The following is a 26787-nucleotide window of genomic DNA, read 5'->3' as shown; positions in this document are numbered from 1 at the left end:
AATTCTCGATTACTACATCACATAGGACTAAGAGAGTTGAGATGAAGAATTTCAAACATTGAAGACATTCATCCATTTACTTATTTTATGAAATCACCAACGATTTGTATCGTTTTAATTCAATGTAACACATCCACGTTACATCCAATTAAACTGAAGTACTCAATCCAATTCACGCAAATTGAATATAAATGGGTAATGATGAAAAACAAGGATAGATGTCTGGAATTTTTTTATTGAGAAGTTAATTACTCAAAATACAAGATACTAATTGAAATCATGTAGGATCTGTTTGTTATCTTAATGTTATATTTCAATTCATGGAAATAGAAATAGCGTACCACAGTCAAAGAAAATACTCATCTCATTTAGCCTTAAAAAAAATTAAGATCACTGTTTGCCAATTATATAACAGAATTATATATAATTTTTTCACAATAAGAAAAACAATGTATGGCAAGATACTTATTTGACTGTTAAATAATTGACATAATATTGTACATTTTAAAATCTAATGTTTAAAATTTCTATAAAAATTACATTAAAAATATAAATGTGTATAAATAAATCTCTCATAAAAAATTACATATTCTAAATCTAGAAGATAATCACATTTCAGGAAGATATATTTACGTGTATAGGCTGTGTTATACCGTCTGGATATAAGGTTTTCAGCATTATAGCCAGCCAGTTAGCTCTGGCTTGTCTATCTGGCCAAACAATAATATTGCCGAAGTATGGCTGACTTCTACTTCTTTTAGGTACATCTGTTTTTGAGAAAAACGTAATAGTCCATTTGGATTGGCAATTTCTTTTTGGTTCGTGACCCCAATACCAGCATATGTCCTCAATGTTCCACGAAGATAATTTAACATCGCACTGAAATTATTTTTTATTATAATGAAGTTGAACCCAAAACAACTCAAAAGAAACTCACAGTTTTGTCTTTACAGCAACTCAAACGGCCATTTGAAAACTCAAAAGTGAAATTTTTGAGATTTTTCGTTTTAGAATCGGCATATTTCATCTCGCCTGATATTAAGAGAGTTTTTGTATCTAAGAAATCTGCATATTTGGCCAAATTACTGATCACAATGTAATTGTCCTTACGATCTCCTTCGTCCCAATAGCCCCAGTTCAGGACTACTTCTAAAATCTTAATGAATCGCTAATAGTAATCATTCTCAATGAATTACCTGTCTTTCTACCTTTTCAGAATGATGAATTGGCCTTGACAAGTGGCCGTCTACAACGACTTCTTCTAAAATCATCTCATAAACCTGCAGGTTCACTTTCGAGCTCAGTTCATTACACACCTCAAGAGCAGTTTTGTTTGGTCCTATCTGAAAAAAAAAATCAATCAAGTTTTATCATTGATGTTGCTTAAGGCCCTTTTCTCATTTGTAGGTAAGGTATCAGTGCGGGATCGGTAAGATCTGTGTTTGGTCTTTCCCGTTTACTGTGCATTTTGGGCACATTTTTTTTAGCACAGTGTGTTCGCTTATTGTTAAATCAGTTTCGGTATTCTTTATATGGAGTTGTAAATCAGTCAGTTTAGGTTTATGACCTGAAGCAGGTCTCACATTTGAGTGGGAATTTTGTGGCCAACTGTCGAAGTTGATTTAATTCAATTTGTTCAATTACGTTCTTGTGTAAAAATGTTAGCCTCGATTCGCTTTTTGCATCTGAATATGATTCAGATGCCGAACTGAAAACTTTATTATTATATCTACGTAGATTAAAAATAGAAAACAAACTGAATAGTGAGTATCTCAAGTTGAGCAATAATCATGGAGAATTTTCTCAAATGAAAAAAAATTTGGTGTGAACTGTTCATAAACTATGTTCTTTCTGAACCGAGAGGGATTCAAATGAGTGCATATTTTATTTTTTTCTCTTCAAATGCAAAATATCTCGACTCGTCTAGTAAAAATATGAAATATCAATGAAGACATTTTTAATTCCATTCAGCGACGCACATAGGTCAATTTTAACAATCTACGCGGCCAAAATTGGATTTTAAAAACTAACGATAATCATTTAAAACAAATTATCGTCGATTAGAAAACATTCCAGGTAATCCTAAATCACTCATTATAACCACCCCAGGTACATCCTGAGCGTGCACAGATAGTTGGAACTTGACCATCAACCAGTGTGGTCTTCTTCGAGATCACAGAGTTTGAAACAACAACAAATTTGAACATAAATATTTCTTTACCGGTGTCAGTTTTTGGAGTGAAAGTGATGGATTTCGATAACCCTGGTAATATTCTTCATTTCTAATATAATTTACTTAGCCTCAATGCAAAATTAATATATTTACGTAGTATATAACAAAGAGTGTTGTCTTAAAGAAATTTTGAAGTAACTTTAAGCTTCAAAAGTTAATTTGTTGTAGTCTTGCGTTAAACCCCGTGATTATTCTTTTTTTATCATGAAGTACCTTCCTTTCCTTAGTAAATGTTACAAAAATTTCCTGCGGAAATTTGCAGATGATAAAAATAGGACGATTTTTAACGATATAGTTTTTTTCAACAAAAATTTCAATTTTTTATTATTTCGCTAATCGTTGTTTTTCGTTATTTCAGAAACTGCCGGAACATCAGGTGTGAAAACTGTTACCTGGAGTTACCTTTATTGAATAATGAAAGACCAAAATTTTCCACATTTTGAAGCAAAACTCGATTATCTGGAAAATCACTTACTATCGAACTATGGCACTAGTGATGATAATTTAAAAACAATTAAACAACGATTTTAATACATGGAGAAATTATCGTTGAAAAAGCTTTGCTACCAATAGGTCAATTGTCGGAGGAGGCTGCAGAAGAGCGTAATTAACATTTCCGCGTATATCGTGAGAATTTCGCTAGAAAGTTTTCTAGAGAACAATGCACCCTTGATGTATATCACAGATTACTATTGACTTCGGATCCATTGATAAGCAGTCTGAGGCCCAAAAAACCATCAATATCAAAAAGTTTTTGTCCTGAAACAATAGAAATGCTATTTCCGGAGAAATTGTTTCACTCAACGTGAAAATGAAATAAATCCAACATTTGTTTTGAATATCACGGCTTTTCATTCACGGAATCCCAAGACGACTTTTTTTTCTATTCCAATGTTTTTTTATTTACATTTTACGAGATGAACTAATTGAAAAATCTTTAATCAGACATATAATACTGCATAGAAACGATAAATACCGAATATAAATGATAAAAATGAGAAAATATTTTTGGCCGCGTAGATCGTTAAAATTGACCTATGTGCGCCGTTTTCCAGAAGATGGCTGTGGCGGTAAGTAGTAGTCGAAATAAATAATTGTAGATGTCATACAATAAGCTCAGGTATTTGTAAACATAACGCTACGAAATATTGGTGAAAATTAAATAAATCCAACATTTGTTTTGAATATCACGGCTTTTCATTTACGGAATCCCAAGACGACTTTTTTTTCTATTCCAATGTTTTTTTATTTACATTTTACGAGATGAACTATGATAGCTCCAATGGTCTAATAATACATCTATGCGCAATGCAGAGCATCGACTCCAACATTAAAGAAAGAAAGGTGATACTCCTGTCAAGTGGCCATGAAGGAGAGAATACGGAAAAGTATGAATATCAACCAATGATAGAATTGATTAGTTCAATATGTAGAACCAATCAAAACTATTTTGTGACTCAGCTGATGCATACAGCATGCGTCTCAATGGTCCCAGAAAACGTTATTTTCAAGCTTCTTGGCTGATTTGCATTCAAATCTCATAAATCTAATACTTACTAGTTGTAACAAATTTGGAGATCGGAATTGTCTTATTCTTCAGTGATCATTATAAAAATGGGTTTTTATGTTTTTTCTTAGTGAATATCAACGCCATTTCTTCTACGAACAGTAATTTGAAATGGTACTAATTGAGGTAAAAAAAAAGTCAACGTGTATTTCTGTTAGGCGTTCAGACAACCAGTGCCAACTTTGTGACGAAAATTATTTTGAGAATCTATTCAAAAAGGATTTTTGAATGATCCAATACTCGGAAGCAGGTTTTCCGCAGGGATCGATCAATTTTGGGCACTAAATGTTCTTAGCAGGCGATATAAAAATTTCACTTACTGCAACATTGAAAGTTTGACCATCCTTGTCTCCTAGGTAAATCCACAAACGGAAATCTCCGGCATTCTTAGTCACAGCACCTTGTGGCGATTTGATATGCTTCTCCAAGACTTGCAACATCACTTTCTCTTGTTCTATTTCAGAAGGATCTTCTGGAAATATGTATTTGTAGAGAGATATCAAATCAGCCACGACCATGATATCTTGTTGATGAGCTGCAGTTGGTTTAGGTACACCAATGTCATTCTAAAAAAAAAATATTTATCTTAATCATCTCAAATAGTCACAATGCATAATGATTTCAATGAGGTTAGGTGATGCCACAATGCATAATGTGGAAGTTGAGGTTAAATCACCATCTCTAATCAAATCGAATCTTTGAAATGTTAATGAATAAAAAATTAAAATTATTCAAACTGAGCCTATTCCACATCAAGTTTTTTGGTCTTATTTGCATACTACTTGCAAAATGTTCATCGTTGGTGGTACCTAAATACATACCTTACACCTTATGATGTTAAGTTTTCATTGGATCTTCCTAAATATTTATCACACAATTTATTGGAATATAGTCACGATATTGATATAGCATACCTCAAAATGCATCAATGTGGGTCCCCAGATAGCAGCAAGATTCACAACATTCATAAAATTCTTGGAAGACTGGGTACTTATGAAGTGCAAGTGACCCAAAAGTTTCTTTGCTGTATTATACGATATCAATCCTAGATTATCCAAAGCTGCTTTATACATCCTTATTTGGTCCTCCTGGTTCTTAACCACTAAAAATTTCAAGAAGATGAAAACTAAAAATTTGATGAATTTCTCCGAATTTCAAAAAAACATTATCAAATGGTAATGACTGATAGTTCAGTTTGGTGTATATTTCACAGCCTTGTTTCAATGACATATATCAACCAGAACTGTCATCTGAAACGTCATATATTTAGCTGAAGGTTAGCCATTTAACATAATCGTTCATCTACTGCTGAACTTTTGAAAGTTGTGAAAACAAAAATAATGATTCTATAGGAAGTACGGTTCGCCAATACGATCAGACAATGGTCGACATAAATGTCCATCTGGATTGGATCTGTCTGATGTCTTAAAGTCCATACATCATCAAAATGCATTCTCAACTGAAAATATTGCTGCTGTAAATGAAAGTGTACTAGGAGATCCAAATGTATCCATTCCTCGACGCGCATAACATTTAGGCCTATCTTACGGCACACTATGACGTAGTTTGCATCTGAATTTGCATCTCTATCCTTATAAGGTTCAGTTAACACAAAAAATAAAGCCAGCTTAACATCAAATGCGTAGAACACAATATACCGATTGGGTGCTTGAACAACAACGTTTGGATGATAATTTTTCGCATCGAATTTTCTTCAGCGACGAAGCACATTTTGAACTCGGTTGCTATTTAATTTCGGAACGACAAAATGGATATCCTTTTATAAGATAATTTCCATTACCTCATATCAATAAAATTTCACAAGCTTCCGAAATATTTTCTTAATGAAATGGAATACTATCACAGCAGTACTTACAGGACACTTGGTAGAAATACTGTCTCTGTGAGATTTCCAGCAGGGGTTCAGGAAGGTCCCTGAAAAATCTCTTCAAAGCTGTCGCAACATCATGTTCACTGAACTTATCGTGTGTTATTTGAACAGCCCATGCGTTTTCGGCAAACTTGGTCAACAATTCCGAAACCAACGATCCAACACCTGATTGCCTATAAATTCCTTTTGTCATACTCCCTAAAAAATATGTCGTAATATCCAAGACACTGCAGTACGACTATCCGAAGACAGAACTATATTTCTCTAGTTGAATTCTACACAACCTCAGGAATATAGTTTGACCAACTTCTTACCATGTAAATATATGAAATTGATGCACTTTTCAACTATTACGGGTACATCATTTTTAGTCAACTGCTGTTCGTCTAGACATGCTCCGTTATCATATGAAGCAATTCGGATCAAGTGGCACCAAATCTAGAAATATGGTTTTACATTATAGTTTGTAGAATTTTTACCTCCAAGTCACATAACAATGAAGGCAGTTGAGTACTACGCAATTTATGGATTAAATAAGATAATACAATATACCGTGTTTACCAATAAGTGGTTTCATTTTGAATAGCTTGCTAACTGGACAGCTGTCACTTTTTTTGAAGCTTGACATTTGACAAGTAAAATTACGCCAGTACTAAAAATGGAACAGTACACTCTTCGAAATTGTTAAAATTCAATACAAAACTGGGGAAAATTAAGCAGACACAGTTCTCAAAACTAAAGCACTTTTAGGCCGTCCTGAAGCACATTCTCGGCCATCAATGGTGAACTGATGGAAACTGATGGAAAAATTTGAGCTGTTGGCACAAGTTAGCGATATAATAATAATAATAATAATAATATTTCTTTATTTCAAGTAAATTCAAAGTTACAGTATGAAACTAAAACTGACAATTTAAATGAAATGACGTCAAAATTCTGAGCTTTATCCAGCTCGATCAAAATATTCCCTTAAACTATATGGTTCTAAACTAATAAGCAGATGTTTCACTCTATTTCGGAATGTTTTATAATGTGTTATACATTTTATTTCATTTGGCAATTTATTAAAAGTTTTGATAGCCATATAAGAAGGACATTTTTCAGTTAATGTAAGTCTATGAGTTGGAAAATTTATATCTAGGTTTCTGGTATTATAACTACTGGGATTTTCAACTGAGAATTTATGCTTTTTCCTATATAAAAACATCAAACATTCAAACAAGTATAAACCACATACCGTAAAAATATTCTTCATTTTAAATTTTCCCCTACATGAATCTCTATAACCCATTTTACAAATAATACGTATCGCTCTTTTCTGAATTAAAAATATCTTTTCTAAATTTTCATTATTTCCCCAAAAAATAATACCATACTTGAGAGTGCTTTCAAAATTTCCAAAATATATAATTCTCAAGGTATTCTCACTCATATACTCTGTAATTGATCTAAGTGCAAAACAAATTTTACTTAATCTTTTACAAATAATTTCTGTATGCTGGCGCCAGTTCAAGAATCGATCAATATATATGCCAAGGAACTTTACTGACTCAGATATTTTGAAATTAAATTGTGACAAAGCAATATTATCTGACTTTTCTTTTTTTGATCTATTTGTATCAAATAGCAGGACTTTTGATTTATTTTCATTTAATATTAGATTATTTTGATCGAACCATGCTTTTGACTTTACAAAAATGTGACTTGCTCTTCTTGTCAGCTCTTCAAAATCTTCTGCACCAGTAAGTAAATTTGTGTCGTCGACGAAATTGACAATATTTCCTTCACTATTTTGAATTATGTTTCCCAAGTCATTCAGGTAAATTATGAAAAGTAATGTTCCAATGACGCTTCCTTGATCTATTCCTATCGTTCTTGTTAGTATTTTTGATTTGCTGGTAATATTGTCTTTTGTGACGGTTACTCTTTGTTTTCTGTAGGACATGTAGGATTTCAGCCAATCATTTGCATTTCCTCGTACACCATAAAATTCCAATTTTTTAAGCAAATATTCCATATTTAATGAATCATAGGCCTTGGAAATGTCCAAGAATATTCCCAATGCCATTTTTTTGTCTTCGAGTAATTCCAAGATGTACTGTACAAACTGAAAGATGGCTGTTTGTGTCGATCGTCCATGTAGATATCCGTGTTGAGTGTGATTGAATAGGTCTTCTTCATTGAAAAAATTTATTATTCTTGCAGACACCAGCATTTCAAAAACTCTAGAGAAAGCTGGTAGTAGACTAATGGGCCGGTAGTTGCTTAAAATTTCTGGATGACCTTCTTTGAAGATGGGTTTTATTAATGCCATCTTTAGACTCTCAGGAAAAATACCATATTTGAATGAGTTGTTTATTATATATGATATTATTTTGCTAACTGCTGGCAATGCTAGTTTGACTATCATAATCGGGATTTCATCGTCACCACTACTGAATTTGTTTTTAATCGATTTACCTAAATTTTCAACTTCTGTAGGAGTGGTAGGTTTCAAATAAAAAGATTTATCGATATACTTCATGTGGGAATAATTCATAGCTATTGTGGGTAAGTTTTTCAATATATCAGTTACTGTATTGTTGAAGTGTATATTTAAATTTTCCGCAATTTCTTCTGGGGTTCCTTCTAGCTGATAATTCTCTTGATCTTTAATTGTACCTGATATTTCCTTGCAGATTTGCCACATAGTCTTGCTTTTATTGTCAGATCTAATCACCCGTTCCTCATAAGATTTTGTTCTCTGTTTTTTCAGTGCATGGTCATATTCTTTCTTTGTATTTCTGTACAGATCCATATGTTGTTTACTAGCGTTACTCATAATCAAAAGAATATCTAGTCTCTTTTTTATTTCTTCAATTTCAGGTGATCTATACTTGCTCAAATGCTTTTTGTTTATTGACAGTTTTTTTGGGAAGTTTTTATTGAATATATTCGTAAAGTCCGACATGAAAATATTCCATTGCTCATCAACATTTTGTGTGTCTGCTTCTCTTACAAGCTCCCAGCTCTATTCAATATTGAAATCACCTGCTATTATTATCTCCTTATTTTCTTGATGAATTTTCTCTAAAACTTTTTCCATTGCGGACAGGAAAGTTTTTATGCTACCATTTGGAGGTCTATATATTGACAGAACTATGAATTGTCTCTTTTTTGTGGTCCACTCTCCAGCTGCACATTCTAACTCTCCATACTTGGAAAATTTTTGCAGTTGTTTTCTTGTTTTGCCTTTGATGTTTTTGTGAAAATATAAAGCTGATCCACCATGACTTCCCTCAGGTCTACAGAAACTTCCAATCAAATTAAAGTTAGCAATTGGAAAACTGGTTAATTGTTCTTCTGACTTCCAATGTTCTGTCAAGCATAAAATTTTGCATTCTTCATGTTTTTGGAGTCCATATTCAAGTTTGTTGACAGCATTACCTATAGACTGTATATTCTGATGTATTATACTTATTTTGGAATTTTTTGGACTATATACTTTTGGATGTTTGATTTTAGGACCTATATGATTGTTAATTATACTAAAAAAGTATTTTCATTATTTCTTTTATGGATTTCAAATTTGAATCTTCTTATTCCTACATTTGGTGGCCAGAAAGATGGTTCGTACATTTCATTCTTCTTTGTAAGTGGAGCTGTAACACAAAAATTTTTGAGTTGTCCTTGTTTTGTCTGTAGTTCTGTTACAGTAATTTTTGTATTTTCGAAACCAGGTTGTTTCTTGATATGACCTTCCACCATTTCAGTTGTTACATTATTGTTTACTCTATAGATATTCAACCAAACTTTTCTTTCCGGGCCTGAAAAACCATTTCCTGAATCACTTCCCGTTCCTAATCTCTTCTTTGCATACCGTTTTCTTCTTTTCACTTCAGTGAACTCAGATTCTTGTGACATATTTGTAGTTTCAGTATTGTTTTCATTCATTTCTGGGGACTTTGGAGTTGACGGAATTTTCTTGTATTGCTGATGTATTTTGAGGTTATCATTGTTTTGTTTATTACCTGGTCTGTCAGTCATTTGAACTACTACTCTCGGAATAATTTTATCTGAGGCAGTATTTTCTCTTTGGGAACTACTTTTCACAATACTTGAATATTGCGTTACATTCTTTATGTCACTTTTTTTTTCCATGTTACTTATCTGTTGTTTTAATAACCTATTATTTTCTTTTAATATCATGTTATTTTCTTTCAAAATCTCATTTTTATCTTGTGATTCTGCTAATAGCTTACTGAGGTATTCGATCTTGAGCTCCAAAACTTCTTCCTTGTTCAGTTTTTTGCGTTTTTCGAGGATCTTATCACAACACTCGATATATCTTCCACTGATTACCTTGATGTTTTTCTTTTTAACGCAAGATCCATGGTATATACCTTCGCAATTTATGCAAATTTGGATCGCGCACACTTTTTTGGTACAACATTTATAATTGTTATCTAATAAAACTGTGCTTTTATCACTTTTGATGCTCTCACCATCGCTATGATCATCTTCACTTGACGCCATTTTGTCTATATAAGTCGCTCAAAAACAACTGAGAATAGTGTTGCTGTAGCCTGTTATGTTAACGAAAACCCAAGTTTGCCGCTTGCTCGTCGATCTTCGGGATTAGCCTATGATTGATGATTTTTTATTTCCGGAATTAAAAGGTATTGCGGAGGACAATACAATCGCAATTTCACAAGAAAAATTTCCTGACCTTGTTATTTTTCAAAGAAGTGATAACAATTGGCCACCGAAATCTTAGGATTCAACACCTTCAGACTTTTTTGGTGGAGGGGGAAGTCCAATGATTTTTTTTAAATTTACTCGTTTTTTTTGTATCAAAATGAAACCTCTTATTGGAAAACCCTTTGTTGTAAGAAATTATGATAAACTTCACTTTTCACAATAATTTTTTCATGATTATTTCATAAGAATAACAGGCCATCATTTGACAATGTTTATAATATTGGAGATATAATCCCCCCCCCCCCTATTGATTAGAAGAAATAAGAAAGAATTGTAAATAAAAATTAAAAAATTGAAAGATTTTGCTTTTTCAAAGTCGGGGTAATCCCCTTCATCAGTCAACTCTAGTTAGCCACTAGTGTGGATACTATGAAATTTTGTTCTCTCAAAAATTTGAACAAATACCCATCAAAATCAAATTAAGAAATCAGTTGCTAAATACATTACAATATAACTTTATTACAATGAATCTTTTTATATATACAAAAAGCAAATGAAATGACGTCCAAATCTCAAAGAACCCAGTTTGAATATATGTTGAATGCTACATGATGTTCTATTCGCAAAGGAATATAAAACTCAGCGTGATTTTTAAAACATAACCAATTTTGTTTTTTTTTTCACAAATAAAATTAAGAGGGGTATATACCGCGTAGCTTTCTTGTGATCTGCCAACATTTAACTACTCCCCTCCCCTCAGCGTTTTTGAGATTCCACCATTTTTTAGGATGAGTGAAGCAAATTCAAACCTTCATCTGATTTACCGTGCTTATTTACTCTTCTCCCTTGCAAAAATCTAGAGGCAGTTTGGATATTCGAGAGCAAAGCCCAAATATATCTTGCTTCTTGTTTATTCAAGAAAAATAAATAAAGCAAAAAACATTGAACAGTTTTTTTAAGGACCTGAGGTATTACTTTATCCAATATCAGTAAAAATGAGAAACCTGATGAAGTTGCCAGTGTTGAAAATTATTGTGGAAATTGAAGTTTATCTTCTTTTCATATAAAAAAAGAATAAATAAAGAAATGATGAATACAAGCAGATACCAGATTAATTTTGACAAGAGGAAGATGGGATACTTGATACTATAAAAATTTGGGTGAAGTTCTTGATTCGCACATTTATCATACAATTAGAAATAATTATCTTTTTGTAATATACATATATGGAAAATGTTTACCTAGAAAAAGTCAAATTTCCTCCAAAATGTTGCAGCTGTTACACAGAAAGTATCTTAGAATTAATTTTGTTAACTTCAAAATGATCACTCAAAGATCCAAAAACCTTACCTTAGTTTCTCTGGTGGTCCACATCCTCATGTAAACAACCAAATCACAGGCATCAACTAACATATTTGGACCTTTATTGTCACTTGTTTGCGGACTTTGATCGGCATCTTCGTGACTTTGAAGTGCAATACACCTTGCTTTCCTCAAGTCCAGACTTTTGACAGGTTGTCCATCTACAGCATACAATAAGTTCCTACCGGAAAGAATGAGCCATGCACCCATCCATTTACTGGTTACCCCTACAGTAAATACATAATTAATTCATCAGTTTAACACATGATGTTTCAATATTGAAAATAATAAACTGAAAAGAAAGAAATCAAATGACTTTTCATCACAATATTCATACCTTCCCTCACATAAGTCCATCCCATTCGAGTGTAATCTGACGTAATTTTCGATCCAAATCGTGTAGTCAAACTTTCCGCAATAGTTTGCATCCACAATCTTCGGTCAGAGGCATTCCTTGAACCATACACATGGCTCCCTCTACTTTTACCCGAAGAATTTATTTTGAAGCAATGGAGCTCATAGTTGTCTGATCTAAAATCAAAGAATTTTGGAATTTGTGTTTCACAGAACTGTTCAAACACTAACTTCAGTTTAAGTTTTGGATGTTTCACTGTTTCTACACTGAGAATGGTATCGATTGGAAATTGTTCCTTGATGTTCTCACAAGAGTTGCTAGAATAACAAACTAAAACTCCGTTTTCTAGCATGCACCACCTGCCGCTGTACTCTCCGAATAAATCCTCTACCGGCCCATTTTGGACTTTATAGAGCATTCCTTTTTTATAGGCTGAATTCTTCATATGTACCATCGGTCTCTGAACTACACCTAAAAAAATAGAGGAGTTTCAATAAATATTTAATAATTTCAAATGAATACAAGTCAAAAAACACAACATTCAGAAAAATATCAACATCTCAAGTTATTGGAAGGAAGTTCAATCGCGACTTGTGGTATGAGTAAATTAGCAGAAATCGTCACATAAGAAAAAAACGTTATACCCATAACAGGTTTCTGATGCAGAGTTTTGTCCCAATGGAAAGTAGCCATCCCTGATCTTTCTCATATTGTAATAGGATTGAAAGACAAAAATCAACAAAATGGATTCTGGTTCATGTTTATCATTAAACCACAATTAAATGGTGCCTGATAATACACCAATATGGTCAATAGAAATCTACATATTAAGATATAGAATTGACGAAACAACGTAAGAAATTTTGTTCCTGACTTCAACATTATAATATATTCAATAAAGCAGCTTAAATCATTGTCATATTCATTTGGTCAAGGAATATTGGTTGTACTCTAAACATAATTTACATTAGATACTTCTGAACTGCATAAAACAACATCAAAACATAATTTTGCACAGAAAATTTCTGTACTTTATCATATACAGAAGTATTAATAGCAATAGCACAAAGCTTCGAATTTCCATATAATAATTTTAAGAAAATACTTTGAAAATCTCAATTAAGTGTTGTATTGTGTTTAAGTTGTGTTGTATATTTTATATTTGATCTTGTTTTAGGCACTTCCTATACTTTTTATAGATGTTTAGATTTAAGATTTTTGGTTATATTTCTTTCACACTGCTACGTGTTATTAGATTGTCTGTTTGTAACAGTATAAATAAATAAATAAATGCATCCCTTCAAAGCAATTTATCTATAGCTAGAGGAGAAAACAGGCAACACAAAAATTAACTCTACCTTCTTTATTTTTTCCTTTTATGATTTCTGACGAAGCTATCACAACATCTTTAACATGTTTCAGCCAGCTCTTTCTCTCTCCACCAGTTTTCAAGTTGTTGTTTATCAAGGTAGGAACCGCATTGGATCTAAATCTCTCCTCATTCGCAGCGGAGGAGGAGGGTTCCTCTTGCAATGAATCAAATCGAACTGGAGGAGAAGGAGGATTGGCAAATTCCTCGGCCTCCGAGTCTGATATACTCCAGGAGTCTATAGTTCTGTGTGCAGAAATATTACCATATAAGTCTTCCTGCAAAATCTCCTCCAGCATTTTGTAATCCTCCACTTTTGCTTCAGAAGCTGAAAACATATCAAATGAATATGTATATTTCTTTAAGGGTATTCAAAACCAATTAATTCCATAGAAACAATTATTGTAAATTTATTTATTATAATTTTTTGTATCCAATAGGCATTCATGATTAATGTAATTTGAGGTTTTCATTCACACGGTAGGTTAGGTTGCATTAAGTAATTTTATTATACAGAATAATTTTTGAAACATTAACCTTTTTTTTATTTCCCAAATAAAATTCTTACCCAAGGATAATTCAATGAATGTCGCTTTTACTTTCATTCAACTGATTAAGTCAAAAAATTTAACAAAAAAATCCAGAAAATCAACTTCAGGTCAGGATTAACAAATTCAACTGAGACATTTGCAACCCAAACCTCCCCTAAAAATTCTATATCTATAAAAGGTGATTCACCGGGATGGCCTATTAGACGTTTATAGAAAACTAATCATAATTTTGAGCTGAAAATTTACATATTGCGGTTTGAGACAATGATCTTTCTCCCTAAACTATTTTCAGATCTCTACAACTTCCGGTTATACCGGAAACAGACTTCTACTTCCTTATTTCAAATGACACACCCAGTATATTATTGCATCATTAGATAGCTTTTTTGATGTAAATTTTGGCAATATGCCATACCTTGGGAAAAACTCAACGGTTCATGAGTTATTGGGATTCTTATGAAAAAATGGTGGCGATGAGGAATCACATTTTTTTTAATATTACCGCAGAAAGAGCTTTTTCAAAAAAATTTTTTTTCTTTTTCGATTCCGCAAATACGTAGTATTATAACACTGTTTGCGGTTTGGGCCAAAAATGTACAGGGTGTTTATAAGAGGATCATGAACTTGGACAACTCAAATTCATCAAAACTCAAGATTTTCATATAAGAACCTACATTTTTTCGAAAAAAGCTTTTTCTGCTGAATTATCCAAAAAAATGTGAGTCCTCATCGCCACCTTTTTTTTAATAAGAATCCCAATAACTCATGAACCGTTGAATTTTTACCCAAGGTATTGCATATTGCCGAAATTGCCATCAAAAAATCTATCTAATGATGCAATAATATACTGGGTGTGCCATTTGAAATAAGGAAGTAGTAGTATGTTTCCGGTATGACCGGAAGTTGTAGAGATCTGAAAATATTTTAGGGAGAAAGATCATTGTCTCAAACCCCAATATGCAAATTTTCAGCTAGTTTTCCATAAACGTCTAATAGGCCATCCCGGTGAATCACCCTGTATATGAGTCATCATATTTACGGCCGGGCCTTACAGGCGCCACAGAATATCGTCATCTTGAAGAAATTATAGACCGATCTGTTCAGGGTACAATCGCTTAATAAAAATATTAATAATCAGTAATAGACCTTCATTTCTTTTCTTTTATTATTAAGTCTGGCGTCGGTTTATTATTGCTAATAAAAACGAAAATACGATCCATGAATTTTGAAGACAAAAATTGGAGATTGAAATTTTGAAATATTCACATCTATAAGAAACAGTCTACACATAAACAAAAAATTTCAAACGTGAATTTCCATAATTATCCTAGCACCAATAGTTTCAGAATTCAATTATTCATAAATGGCAAATACTCCACTTTGAATATATGAGCATTGCAACCTTATTCAATTAAAACTCTTTAATGGCCTAGTGGTTAGAATGCTTTGCCAGATCATTAGCAGCAGCAGGTTCCATTTCAAAGAGTTTGAATACTTTTTCAGATTACAAGTTGCTTTCTTCACAGTGTTTCTTCCCTAGGACACCTAGCCAGTTCAATAAAAGTAAGAACGATCTTTGATTTTACATTTTAATACAACATATTGAAGGTGAAGAAGATGGTCTAGTCTTATTAGATACTAGATTATGAAGTTTTGTAGATAATCGCACAAACAAAATTGAAAAACTCACCAACATTGTTTGAAGCGTTATTCAACAGTGGATCAAACTGATATATCACACTTTGTGAGGGTCTAGGCAATACAAAATTTTCATATATAGAATTTCTCACATCAACACTTGAATTTGAAGTTCTATCTACATCCTGTAACTGACTTGAGCACTCTTCTACCTTAATAGGAGTAAGCATTAATTTTTCTTCAATTTCTTGTCTCAGATTTCCAACAACAGAATCATAAAATTTCCAAGAGCTAGATCTACTCAACTCACTATTACTTTCTATTGTTATAGAAGTATCTTCAGTAGTCACTGAGGCACAGTCCTTCAGTTCATCATTTTGATTATTTCTTTTGAAGGGATATATACTTTCATAAATATCGTTGTTGCAAGTTGATTCTAGATATTCTGATTTTCTAGATGCTGTAGACACAGGCGAGGGCACAGCAGGTGGCTCATTGTAAAGTGAATCATCAGGTAAAGAGGGTGGTGGATAGGAAGGAGGTGCTAAATTGAACAAATGTTCTCCCAAAACCTCATCAGCTCTTTTTCTAGGTGGTTCCCAATTTGTATATTCTGGAGATCTTGGCGGCACCATAGGAGAATCAAATCTAATTGAGTTGAAGATGTCCAAATTATTATCTACTTTTTCTTCACTTGTAGCAATGTCAGATTCACTTTCTTCCGGATGGCTAGAAATACTGAAGGTTCTAGTTAACCTTCTAACACTTTGTCTGGTACTTTCAAATTTATTCTGAACCAAACCTCCAATATCTCCTGCTATTTGTTTGGATGCATAGCTGAAAGATTTCACACGCCTTGCTGTTCTTGATAATGTTTTCACATTTTCTTCTGAAGATTTAGATGAAGAAGATTCATCTGATTTTTGGCTGGAAATCGGCATTATTTTCGTTCTTGGAGCAGGAATAGGTTTCTTCAATTCTCCACACGAACGTGGAGCTGGCACTGGTGTACTCATTGTTCACTCATAATTGATTACTAATCACATTGATTTCCGGAAAAACGCTGAGAGGAGATTTTAGTTTCAACGATGCCGTTGTATTAGTAGCATGATTTTACTCAGTATATAAAAGAAACAATGATTACAGTTATATAATTGAACTTGAAAATATCAGTTTGTAAATAGCAAATTTCTCAATCAAAAATTAAATGCATTTTTCAGATTCTTTGTTTTGCTACATCAATAATTGGGTCCAGAGATGACTCACGCGTCAAACGCCGCAACAATTCAATTATTCATTTTAGGTCTACAAGCTACGGTTCATTTTGATTAAGTTTGTTTATCTTTTCTGGTTTATCCAGTTATTTGATCTACGCACTAGGCTTTAGGGATATCGACATAGAACATATTTTATTGAATACTCTATGAACAGATCCAGTTAAGATTGGATTTGTCTTTGTCATTGGTAATTAGTTCTAAAACTCTTAGTTCAAAAATATATCAATCATATGTTTTTGTTGTACTGTCAGACTAAGGACAACAATGTTTTTCGAAATGATAAAAGTAATTTGATAGTTACTACAAATGATGATATATAATGAAGTAATATGTTTATACAATCCATTAAATACGCATTGAGTCATTTTTAAAATTATCTTTGAAACTGAACGATGACAGTCAAATAAGAAGCTATATTGGTGGATTTCGTCTAAAATAGAAAAACATGAGTAAAAATTTGAACTCGCCCTCCAAATTAACGGAGTTTGCTCCACTCAAGACTGAAGAAAAGTCCCAGTCAGTTGGAGAGTTCATATCAAGACTCTTCAAGTTGAGTAATCCATTCACTTCAGAAGAACAAAGTACAATACCTAGTGATGCCAGTTCACAAGATTTGCCTTCATGGGTTGATACAACAGAAACTATGTGTAATGAAATACCATACAACGTGGACTTAAATGAAGGTCGGAGTTTACCTAATGTACTCAAACGAATTAGTAACCTCCTTGCATTGAAAAGCAATAGTCTTCAAAGTTATGGAAATACAGAGTTGAAACAATATTGGATGCCTGATTCTGTCAGTAAACAATGTTATGAATGTTTAGAGAAATTCACTACCTTCCGAAGAAGACATCATTGCAGAGTATGTGGTCAGATATTTTGTTCAAGTTGCTGCAACCAACAAATACCTGGTAAAATATTTGGATGCACTGGTGATTTGCGCGTTTGTACATATTGCTGTAAAATTGTGCTTTCCTATTTATCTTCAGAAAATGGAACAGATCTTACCACAGATTTAAAAGCACTTCAGGAAAACTTAAGGACCAAATTGTCAATTTCTTCCCCTATAACTCCATCAAATTTCCTTCAGGATAATTCTAGTCAAATAATTAAATTTGAACCTTCTGAAGGTCCTAGAAAGTCATTAGTAGGAGGTTATCAGGAAGAAATGTTTGCATCCGGAGTATCATCTAGTTCATCTGTTCTTTCTAGTGAAGAAAAATGTAGGGCTTACCAAAATTCCTCATCTCTAAGAAGTTTATTTGAAGAAATCTCAAAACCAATGGGTGGAGTTACTTTGGGTTCACATAGGTACCATCTAAGAACCTATTTTGATAGTTTTTTAGGTTCTGAATTGGTTGATTGGCTAATTTATCAACAAAAAGCTAGCAATAGAATTCAAGCTAATGCAATCTGTCAAGCACTGCTAGAAGGAAACTATATAGAATGTTTGTCTGAAACTACTTCATTTGTTGATAGTTATGTCCTCTACAAATTAGGGAAAGTATCATCACCTGATAGTCCTCCACCATCCAATATTTACGATATACCAACTCAAGAAGAGCCGATGTGGGTACAGCAGATCATACAAGAATCAAACAATGTTGATTCAGACAACGATCCATCAACCCCAGTTAATGGGATCTTTTTAAATTCTTCCTCCTCGTACATGTTGGATTTGAACGTTGAAGCTAACACTGTGTATCTGTCGAAACCACCATCTTCATCTCAAAATATACACTCAATGGAGAGTAGTGAAACTGATTACCGGGACTTTGAAGATAAACCTGAGATTCGTACATCTGAGCAGAGAGAATTTGTTCCGGAATCAGGTTGGTTCAATGCTTCTTCCTTGAGGGAAGAAAATGGCGAAAAATGTGCCTATCAAATTCTAACTAACGCTTATGAACAACATGAGCAAACCTTGATGAAGCAGATCTTGGCCGCAAATGGTTTATCGTTGACTTGGTCAAATCTTCTTCTGCCCTTAATTCACAAAATTGTAACTGTCACAAGACCTGATAAGAATCATGATGCTAGGGACTTGGATATAAGGAATTACGTGAAAATAAAAAAATTGCCAGGGGGGTTGAAAACAGATACAAAAGTTGTTGAGGGTATAGTGTTTAGTAAAAATGTAGCTCATAAAGGAATGTTGCAGGACATTGAAAATCCGAGAATTTTATTGCTTCAAGGTGCTATAGTGTACCAGAGGACAGAAGGAAGATTCATGTCACTCGAGCCAGTTTTGATGCAAGAACATGAATATCTAAGGAACGTTTGTGCTCGAATTGTGGCCTTAAAACCTGATATAGTAATGATTCAAAGGAATGTATCACGACTAGCTCAAGATTTTTTAAGAGAAAAAGGTATTACTCTGATCCATAACGTGAAGCAAAGTATATTAGAGAGATTATCGTCGTGTATCCAAGCAGATTTGGTTGGTTCTTTAGATGCACACATTGGAAGACCCCAATTAGGAACTTGTCAGAGGTTTTATCTAAAGAACTATTCAATTAATAGAGATAACAGCTATAAAACCCTAATGTTTCTAGAAGGATTACCAATGACACACTTAGGAAGTACAGTCCTTCTCAGAGGTGCAACAAAATCTGAGCTTTCAAAAATTAAAAGAATATTTTCGTTCATTTTGTTCGCGACTTATAATTGGCGCCTGGAAAAATCTTTTCTCATGGACGAATTTGCTCAGCCACCTGAATATAAATGTGAATTTTTCGACGAAAGCAAAGAGGTATCTTCAATTCAACTTTCAAGCCTCAACAATGATAAATTGAAGAAAAACGAGAAAAAACCTTCACATACAGATTATTCTACACAAACCAGTAATGAAGACCGAAATCTAACTGTTGAAAGTGTAAACGATTTTTCTGATCCACTTCATTGTTCGTACAGTAGAGATGATTCACCTGGCTTCGAGCAGCAGCCAGTTCTTTCGGAATTGGTATTTTCCAACAAATTCAGAAAAGCTCTAGATGGTACAATACTTTGTATCTCTCCTTATATGATATTTCCAATTCCATACTTGGAAACTGAACCAGGAAAAAAATGTAATCTCAGGAAATTCTTTCCAATGGAAATTTATCACAGTGAGCAATTTGAATATAACATTAAAACCAAACAGAGAGAAATTGAAGATGTCGATACAGGTGCATTGGATGCACAAGAAATAAGACCTCCACATCTATTTACAACAGCTAAATTTGTGAACAGTGTAGATTCCAATGAAATCCAAAATTTACTTGCTAATTTTAGAGCTTGCGGGGGAAGGTTAGAGAAGAAGAACAGCATTTTGAAGCCCTCAAAAAAAATTGAGGAATTACCTGAAAAACAAGTACAGGATGAAAGGATTGATGTGTTGGATCCTTTGCACCACCAACGTCTTGCAGTACTTTTCTGTAGCTTCAGTAATGAATCCCAAAACGCTCCTGCTTTCTGTATGAACCCTGGTGTGGTTTATATGGATTTTTATGGCAGAAATGACATTCCTCTCGGTTGTTTCTTACAGAAATACTGTTTCAGGTCGACTTATACCTGTCCCTCCAATACTTGTGGCACGCCAATGGTGAAACACGTGCGTAGATTTGTGCATAATACTGGATGTGTGAGCATATTCTTGAACAGTTTCGAGAGTGAATTTTCCGAAGAAAGTATAGTGATGTGGTCATGGTGTTTTAAATGCCAAAGTGTATCTCCTGTAGTCCCTATGTCCACAGACACTTGGTCTTTGTCTTTCGCAAAATATTTGGAACTGAAATTTCATGGATCAAAGTATAGCCGAAGAGGAAACAACCCTTGTGAACATAGTTTACATCACGACCATTATCAGTATTTTGGATACAAGAATGATGTGGCTTCGTTCAGGTATTCACCTATAGAAATTTGGGAAATATCCCTTCCCCCACCTGTGATAAAATTGAAGGTAGACGTAGAACATCAACATCAAACTCTCATCGAAGAGATCAAAGATCTTGCTCAAAAAGGTCACGATGTATTTTCCTCCATTACGGAAAAAATTCCCGTTGTTACAAACCTGCAAGATACTTTAATTTCATTGAAAGACCTTTGGACCAAAGATAAAGCATCGTTTAGGCACAAGATCGAAGAGGTACAAGTGAAGCTGACTTCTCTCTCTGCGGAAGACAGACAATTCAATACTAAGGAAATGAGTAAATCTTATTGGTTACTCAATGATCATATGGTGCTTGTGAAGAAGTGTCTCGTAGAAATAGTTGATAATTGGAACAGTCGTCTGACAATCGAAGCTGAAAAGAAGAAAGATATCGATAAAAAGAGGGACAGGCATACTATCTCCGAGTCCGATAGTTCGAATAACGATGTCAATTCTCTGAGATCTGAAACGGAGTCGAGTCAGTTGGAACAGCCAAAAGGTGTAGAGACGAATTCGAATGGGGAAAATGATGATGTCAAGCAGAATCAGAAATCTCAATTGGATACTCCTCTTCCTAGCAATGATATTGGTGAGATGAAACGTGAATCCGATAAAAAAAGTGTGAAAACGTTATTGTCGCAATTGTTACCATCTTCAGCGCCATCTAGTATGATCGCAAATCCGTTTTCTATCCATGATCATTATAACCTCCCAAGTGGTGTTCATGCAACATTGACAGTAGCCGAAGATGATCTAAGCTCTATTATAGCTTATGCCTTGAATTCGCATGAACTAGTTAGGTTGATAGAAGATTTGAAGCAACCCGTCCAATCCGTCGACGCTTCTTGTAGTCCGGGTAACAAGAGAAGATCGCAGAGTGACAAAGATATGGGAGAGGATAAAAATAGTGGTTTATTAGGTTTCCTGCGGAACAAAGACAGTAAAACGGATCTTCTGAACAGCGTTTCATCTTCAAATCAGTCGGAGGGTCACGGTGGTGGTCAGCAGGGTAGTGCTGAAGCAGTTGCTGATAATAAGAAGCTTCATCTCGACGTGGTGTTCGAAGATGCCACATGCAACTTTTTATGTAGGATCTATTACGCCGAAAAGTTCGCGGCGTTGAGAAACGCTGTGTTGCCGGATGGGGAGGAAGTATACATAAGATCGTTGACGAAGTCTTCGCCTTGGGATGCCAGAGGTGGCAAGTCGGGATCGGCCTTCACCAAAACCACTGACGACCGCTTCATACTGAAAGAGATGTCAAAGAACGAAGTGAACTTATTTTTGGAATCGGCGGCCAACTACTTCACCTACATGCAAAAGTGCTATTCCACCGATCAGCCAACGCTCCTGGGTAAAATCGTCGGTATCTATCAGATCATCTTCAAGAACAACACCAACGGTCATCAGTTGAGGAAGAATCTGCTCGTTATGGAAAATCTGTTCTACGACAGGGTGGTAACTCAGAAGTTCGATCTTAAGGGTTCTGTCAGGAACAGACTTGTGATACCCGACAATCAGCAGGGCGAGATTGTTCTGTTGGACGAGAATCTGTTGAAGATGACCTGCGATTCGCCCCTGTACATTCTACCTCATTCGAAGGCTGTGCTGGCTGCTGCAATAGAGAACGATACGGATTTCCTGGCCTCACAATCGGTCATGGATTACTCCCTGTTGGTTGGGTTGGACAGTGAGAAGAAAGAATTGGTTTTGGGAATCATAGGTGAGTTTCGATTGAAATTATCTAGATGGCTATCTGTTCAGACAACGTAACGGTTTGTAGCTGGTATACTAAGGAGGGTAGAGATAAGAAGAATAATCTTCCCGTTTCAAAAGTGTCCGTTGAACTGATCCAAATTGGGAGCGCTAGTGTAGCTGGAGGGTGACTTTCATAGGAAACGTCATAAAGAACTTATAAAACAAGATGGAAACAAAGATGAAAGTATGTCCGCCTTCTTGGATTGGTTACCCTCTCCCTACACTAGCGGTTCGCCTTTGGATTCTAGAGGGTAACTCTAGTGTAGCTATACTAGCGCCTCCGGAATTCCTTTTCCGCTGGACACTTTCTCAACACTTCTACCATAAGAGATTGTTGTCCTCATCTCTACCCTCCATGTGGTATACATTCGATCTGCGCTTGCTGGATTGAGTTTCGAACTTTTACGTTGAGAGTGAATAGGTACTGAAAGAAATGAGATGACTAGACTTCCCTCGAGACTTCAATTGTAGTTATTAGCCTTTTCAATTTCATAGATATAAAATATGTACTTAATACATTTTTTTCCATACGACCAAAAATCGCCTTTATAAAATATGCAAAATGACGAACCCTAGAATGTAAGTTATTTTTTCCAAAATAAAGAATGTTTTCCTGTAAATATTAACCTGCATATAAGCTTATCCGGTTTTGGAATGAGAGTTATTGAAAATAGCCGCATAAAAAATTCAAAATATTAAAAAACTGTTCAACAAAATTGATTCAAATTATTCACTTAAGTTGTTCAAACAGTTCAGGATTAGTAACCTGTAGTCCACAAGACACCAAAGAAAGGTCATGTGGGGATTACTTGTATATGGACGGATACGTACTACTTGCTGAAGTAAAGTTTTACTTGCACTCACCATGCACATACCAGTATGCGACATCTTCAAAGAAAAAATCACAAGAAGTTAAATATTGCGTTGGACTTTGGACTTCAATCTCTTTTGCAGTTAGGACGTTAGATGTTACTGCTTCATCACAGTGTTATTCACCTTCGGTGAAGTAATGAGTCCTGCTTCAGCAGGTGACAATAAAAAGTATTTGTGTAACTACTAATTACACAGTCTCATGTCAGTCGATATTTGGCTTAATACACAATTCCTAAAGAAGTACCATCTTCGGTTTCTTGTGTTTCCTCAGGGCTTTTCCATCGTACACCAAGACTTCTTTTCAAGCGGGTTTTCTTGATTTATCTCTGTGTTGAAGGTCTTCACACTTGGTTCTATTAAATGATCGTCTATGAATAGTATTCGCAGGTCTTCATGTATCCGTGCATTGCTGACATACCATGGTGCGTATGCGGCTCTTCTTGGGATTGTATTCAGCACGACTTTAAGTCTCCGCAGATGGGACTTTACAGTGCACCCCTAAGCCGGACATGAGTAAGTCATGGACGAATGGTGGACTTGTAGAAAAGAAGCTTGTTGGAAAGAGACATTTTGCAAAGTAGCGGTTGTAACAAGGCCTATGTTGTCTTTCCTTTTGTGACAGCTGATGTGACGTGTTGTTTCCAAGTGATGTTCTTGTCAAGTATCACTCCTAGATACTTCGTGTTTCCATTTTATCCACAGATTACAGATACCATAGATGGGACACTACCCCTCCCTAAAATAATTCGCAATTATTTGAAACATAGCTCCCCCTGGCGTCTGGTACACGACAAACGCGGGAAGTTTGAAATGACTGGTTTTCCAATACTTGTTTTGAATTTGAATTCAAATGGTCTTTGCTAATCGCAGCACCAAACCGCATTTGAATTGCTCAATACGAGAATACAAGAAATACAAGAATTTTTTTATAAATAACCGGGACTATATGTGATGATATTAAATTTTGTGGAAATAAAAGTCGTTAGCTATAAAAAAATATATTGAATTAGCAGTAATTAAAAATGAATAAATTAACGAAAGATAAATAATATATGTATAAAAACATCAACAATAAATGAATAAATTATTTTCAGCAATAATATATAACAAATAAACAATATACATATGTATGAATGAACTAAAAATAAATAATTATCACTAACAAATAATCAACATAAACAAATAAATTAATATAAATCATTAAATATTCTTTTTCTATTTGTATCAAAGATTCTTTTCCCTTCAATTTGTTGGGATCTACAAATTCTTCACAAGGGGAAGTTTGAAGGAATTTACACAACGTTATGTCAGTACCATTCATAATTTCATTTACCTGCTTGCACCACCAGTGTAAGGAACACTTTATAATGGTTTCACATACTTTTTCCTCCAAACTGTGTTCATTACAGTAATCTGTGATTTTATTCTCATACCGAACATTACGACGTGTCCCTAGGGATCTTCAGCAGGTTAGGAGGGGACTGTCAGAACTAACATAATTAGCCTGTATCTCAAAACTAAGATTCATAGAAAAACTGGCGTGTCTACTTATACATCTAAAATTTTCAGACAAAACGGGAGATTTTTCAGATTTATACCTGCTTGATTTCGAAGGATCGCGTCTCTTTCAGATGGCGCATACATCGTTTATATTTGACATTTCTCTCGGATCTTGTGACCTTTGCTTATAGAACAATAATATTTTATATTCTATGCTCGAAACAATCTTCTATACTCATCATCATATACCATTCATTTCATTGAAAATTCGATAGAAACTGAATTGTAATTTATTGTGAAAGTTTGTAAAGTCTAAAATCAGTATTTCATTTTTAAACGGTGCCAGCCAGTGACGGGAATTCGAAAATTTCTGAAGAGCGTCACCTCACAGAACTCTGATGAAGCAGTACACCAAAGCAACAGGTGGATATCTCAAAAAGTCTGTAACAAAATCGAATCAGTACATGCACCAGGGATTCTATGCATCTTACTCAAAACTAGAGCTGATAGAAAAAATCTGATGGCGTTTTTGAAATTGTTTACTGGACATGTGTCAAATCAGAGCCGTCACTGAAATTTTGCGGAATCTCATTCGATTTCGTGGGTGGATATCACCCCAATCTTACTTTGCTCGATTGGTGTATATGCATATTTCATAAAGACGATTTTTGGTGGAATGATTTATATTGGTAATATCTACATTTGAAAAAATAAGGACTGGTATTTGAAAATATCCTGTTAGGGTATAGGACCACAGGGAAAGGCATACATGAAAAGGTTTATTGATGAACAAATATCAGATATTTATTCTTGATATTTCTTTTGCGAGCCCATAATCATTCCTTTCACCCTGTTTTTTTAAATCGATTTTGACATCTATTTTTGGACTGAATTTCTACCAAATGTCTATTGCTTTTAAGTACATTATATTTTTGACACTTGTTTTAGGGTTAATTTCAGAGCTGAAAATTTTTATATTTTTCACTAATTATTTTTGAGGTTATTAATTATAACTATTAAAGAACGGTATCTGATCCTAAAAAATGAAAAATAATGCTTAATATCTGGAATAGCTACTCATGAAATAAATTCTGTAGAATAGTTGAAGCTACACCTATATTTGTGAAAAATAAGGAAATACTGCAAAATTTCACCATATAGTTCATCATTTTTTCTTCAATCACTATGTTTCCACTCGCCCGAAATAATCATATCAATAATTATCATATACCTAAGAAATTTTAACTACAAGGAAAAATATTCATTCTAATAATGCTTATTCTCAATTTTATGTTATCACATTTTTGATTTATGTATTTTCTAAATTCATATCTAAAAAAAATTATATTCATAAAGCTTTTATAGTTTCCGATTTATTATAAATTTATTTTTCCAGATTACATTCGGACATTCACCTGGGATAAAAAATTAGAAACCATATTCAAAAAGTCTGGGATACTTGGTGGCCAGGGTAAACAACCAACCATAATTTCACCGATAGAATACCAGAAAAGATTCATTGAAGCTATGCATAAATATTTCCTTGAAGTACCTGATCACTGGGAAGGCTTAGGAGAGGATCTATGTTGAAAAAGTCAGTATGTGCTCTATTGGCATATTTATAATTTTTAAAAAAATATTTGTACCTATGAAAAATAAAATTATATTTATTAAATCTTCTTTTAATAATAATTTATTGTTATTCGGATTTTTCTAGGAAACCAACCAGTTCCAAAAAATTTTAGCTCTTATATTGCACCTATTGATCTTTGCGATACGTGATCTACAGTGGGATCAGTATCCATATTTTTATAAAAAAAAAT

General features: G+C 34.0%; 2 protein-coding genes across 2 annotated transcripts; one reads left to right on the top strand and one right to left on the bottom strand.

Annotated features, from left to right (window-relative positions):
* Positions 1–217: 217 nt before the first annotated feature.
* Positions 218–16999, bottom strand: LOC123673907 (arf-GAP with Rho-GAP domain, ANK repeat and PH domain-containing protein 2). The gene is made up of 12 exons (XM_045608669.1): positions 15699–16999; positions 13447–13785; positions 12319–12559; positions 12071–12264; positions 11722–11960; positions 6006–6129; positions 5677–5889; positions 4715–4902; positions 4121–4366; positions 1209–1343; positions 938–1156; positions 218–879 (listed from the first exon to the last, which is right to left on the bottom strand). Exons 1-12 carry the CDS (start codon positions 16660–16662, stop codon positions 616–618), a joined length of 3366 nt encoding a protein of 1121 aa, XP_045464625.1. The 5' UTR covers positions 16663–16999; the 3' UTR covers positions 218–615.
* Positions 17000–17161: 162 nt separating this feature from the next.
* Positions 17162–26639, top strand: LOC123673906 (1-phosphatidylinositol 3-phosphate 5-kinase). Its single transcript, XM_045608668.1, has 2 exons — positions 17162–22556; positions 26361–26639. The coding sequence occupies exons 1-2, from the start codon at positions 17369–17371 to the stop codon at positions 26552–26554; spliced, it is 5382 nt and encodes a 1793-aa protein (XP_045464624.1). The 5' UTR covers positions 17162–17368; the 3' UTR covers positions 26555–26639.
* The last annotated feature ends 148 nt before the right edge of the window (positions 26640–26787 follow it).

Source organism: Harmonia axyridis, chromosome 2, assembly GCF_914767665.1.
Source record: "Harmonia axyridis chromosome 2, icHarAxyr1.1, whole genome shotgun sequence".
Taxonomy (NCBI): Eukaryota; Metazoa; Arthropoda; class Insecta; order Coleoptera; family Coccinellidae; genus Harmonia; species Harmonia axyridis.
Note: the sequence above shows the minus strand (reverse complement) of the source record. Positions and strands in the feature narration are given on the sequence as shown.

Excerpts from the sequence above, each read along its gene's own strand:
- LOC123673907 (XM_045608669.1), bottom strand. The coding sequence starts at position 16,662 with ATGAGTACACCAGTGCCAGCTCCACGTTCGTGTGGAGAATTGAAGAAA. Across the intron at positions 6,130-11,721 it reads GGACCACCAGAGAAACTAAG|ATTTGGTGCCACTTGATCCG; the intron begins GTAAGGTTTTTG and ends CCATATTTCTAG. Across the intron at positions 5,890-6,005 it reads CAATTTCATATATTTACATG|GGAGTATGACAAAAGGAATT; the intron begins GTAAGAAGTTGG and ends CATATTTTTTAG.
- LOC123673906 (XM_045608668.1), top strand. The coding sequence starts at position 17,369 with ATGAGTAAAAATTTGAACTCGCCCTCCAAATTAACGGAGTTTGCTCCA. Across the intron at positions 22,557-26,360 it reads ATTGGTTTTGGGAATCATAG|ATTACATTCGGACATTCACC; the intron begins GTGAGTTTCGAT and ends TTATTTTTCCAG.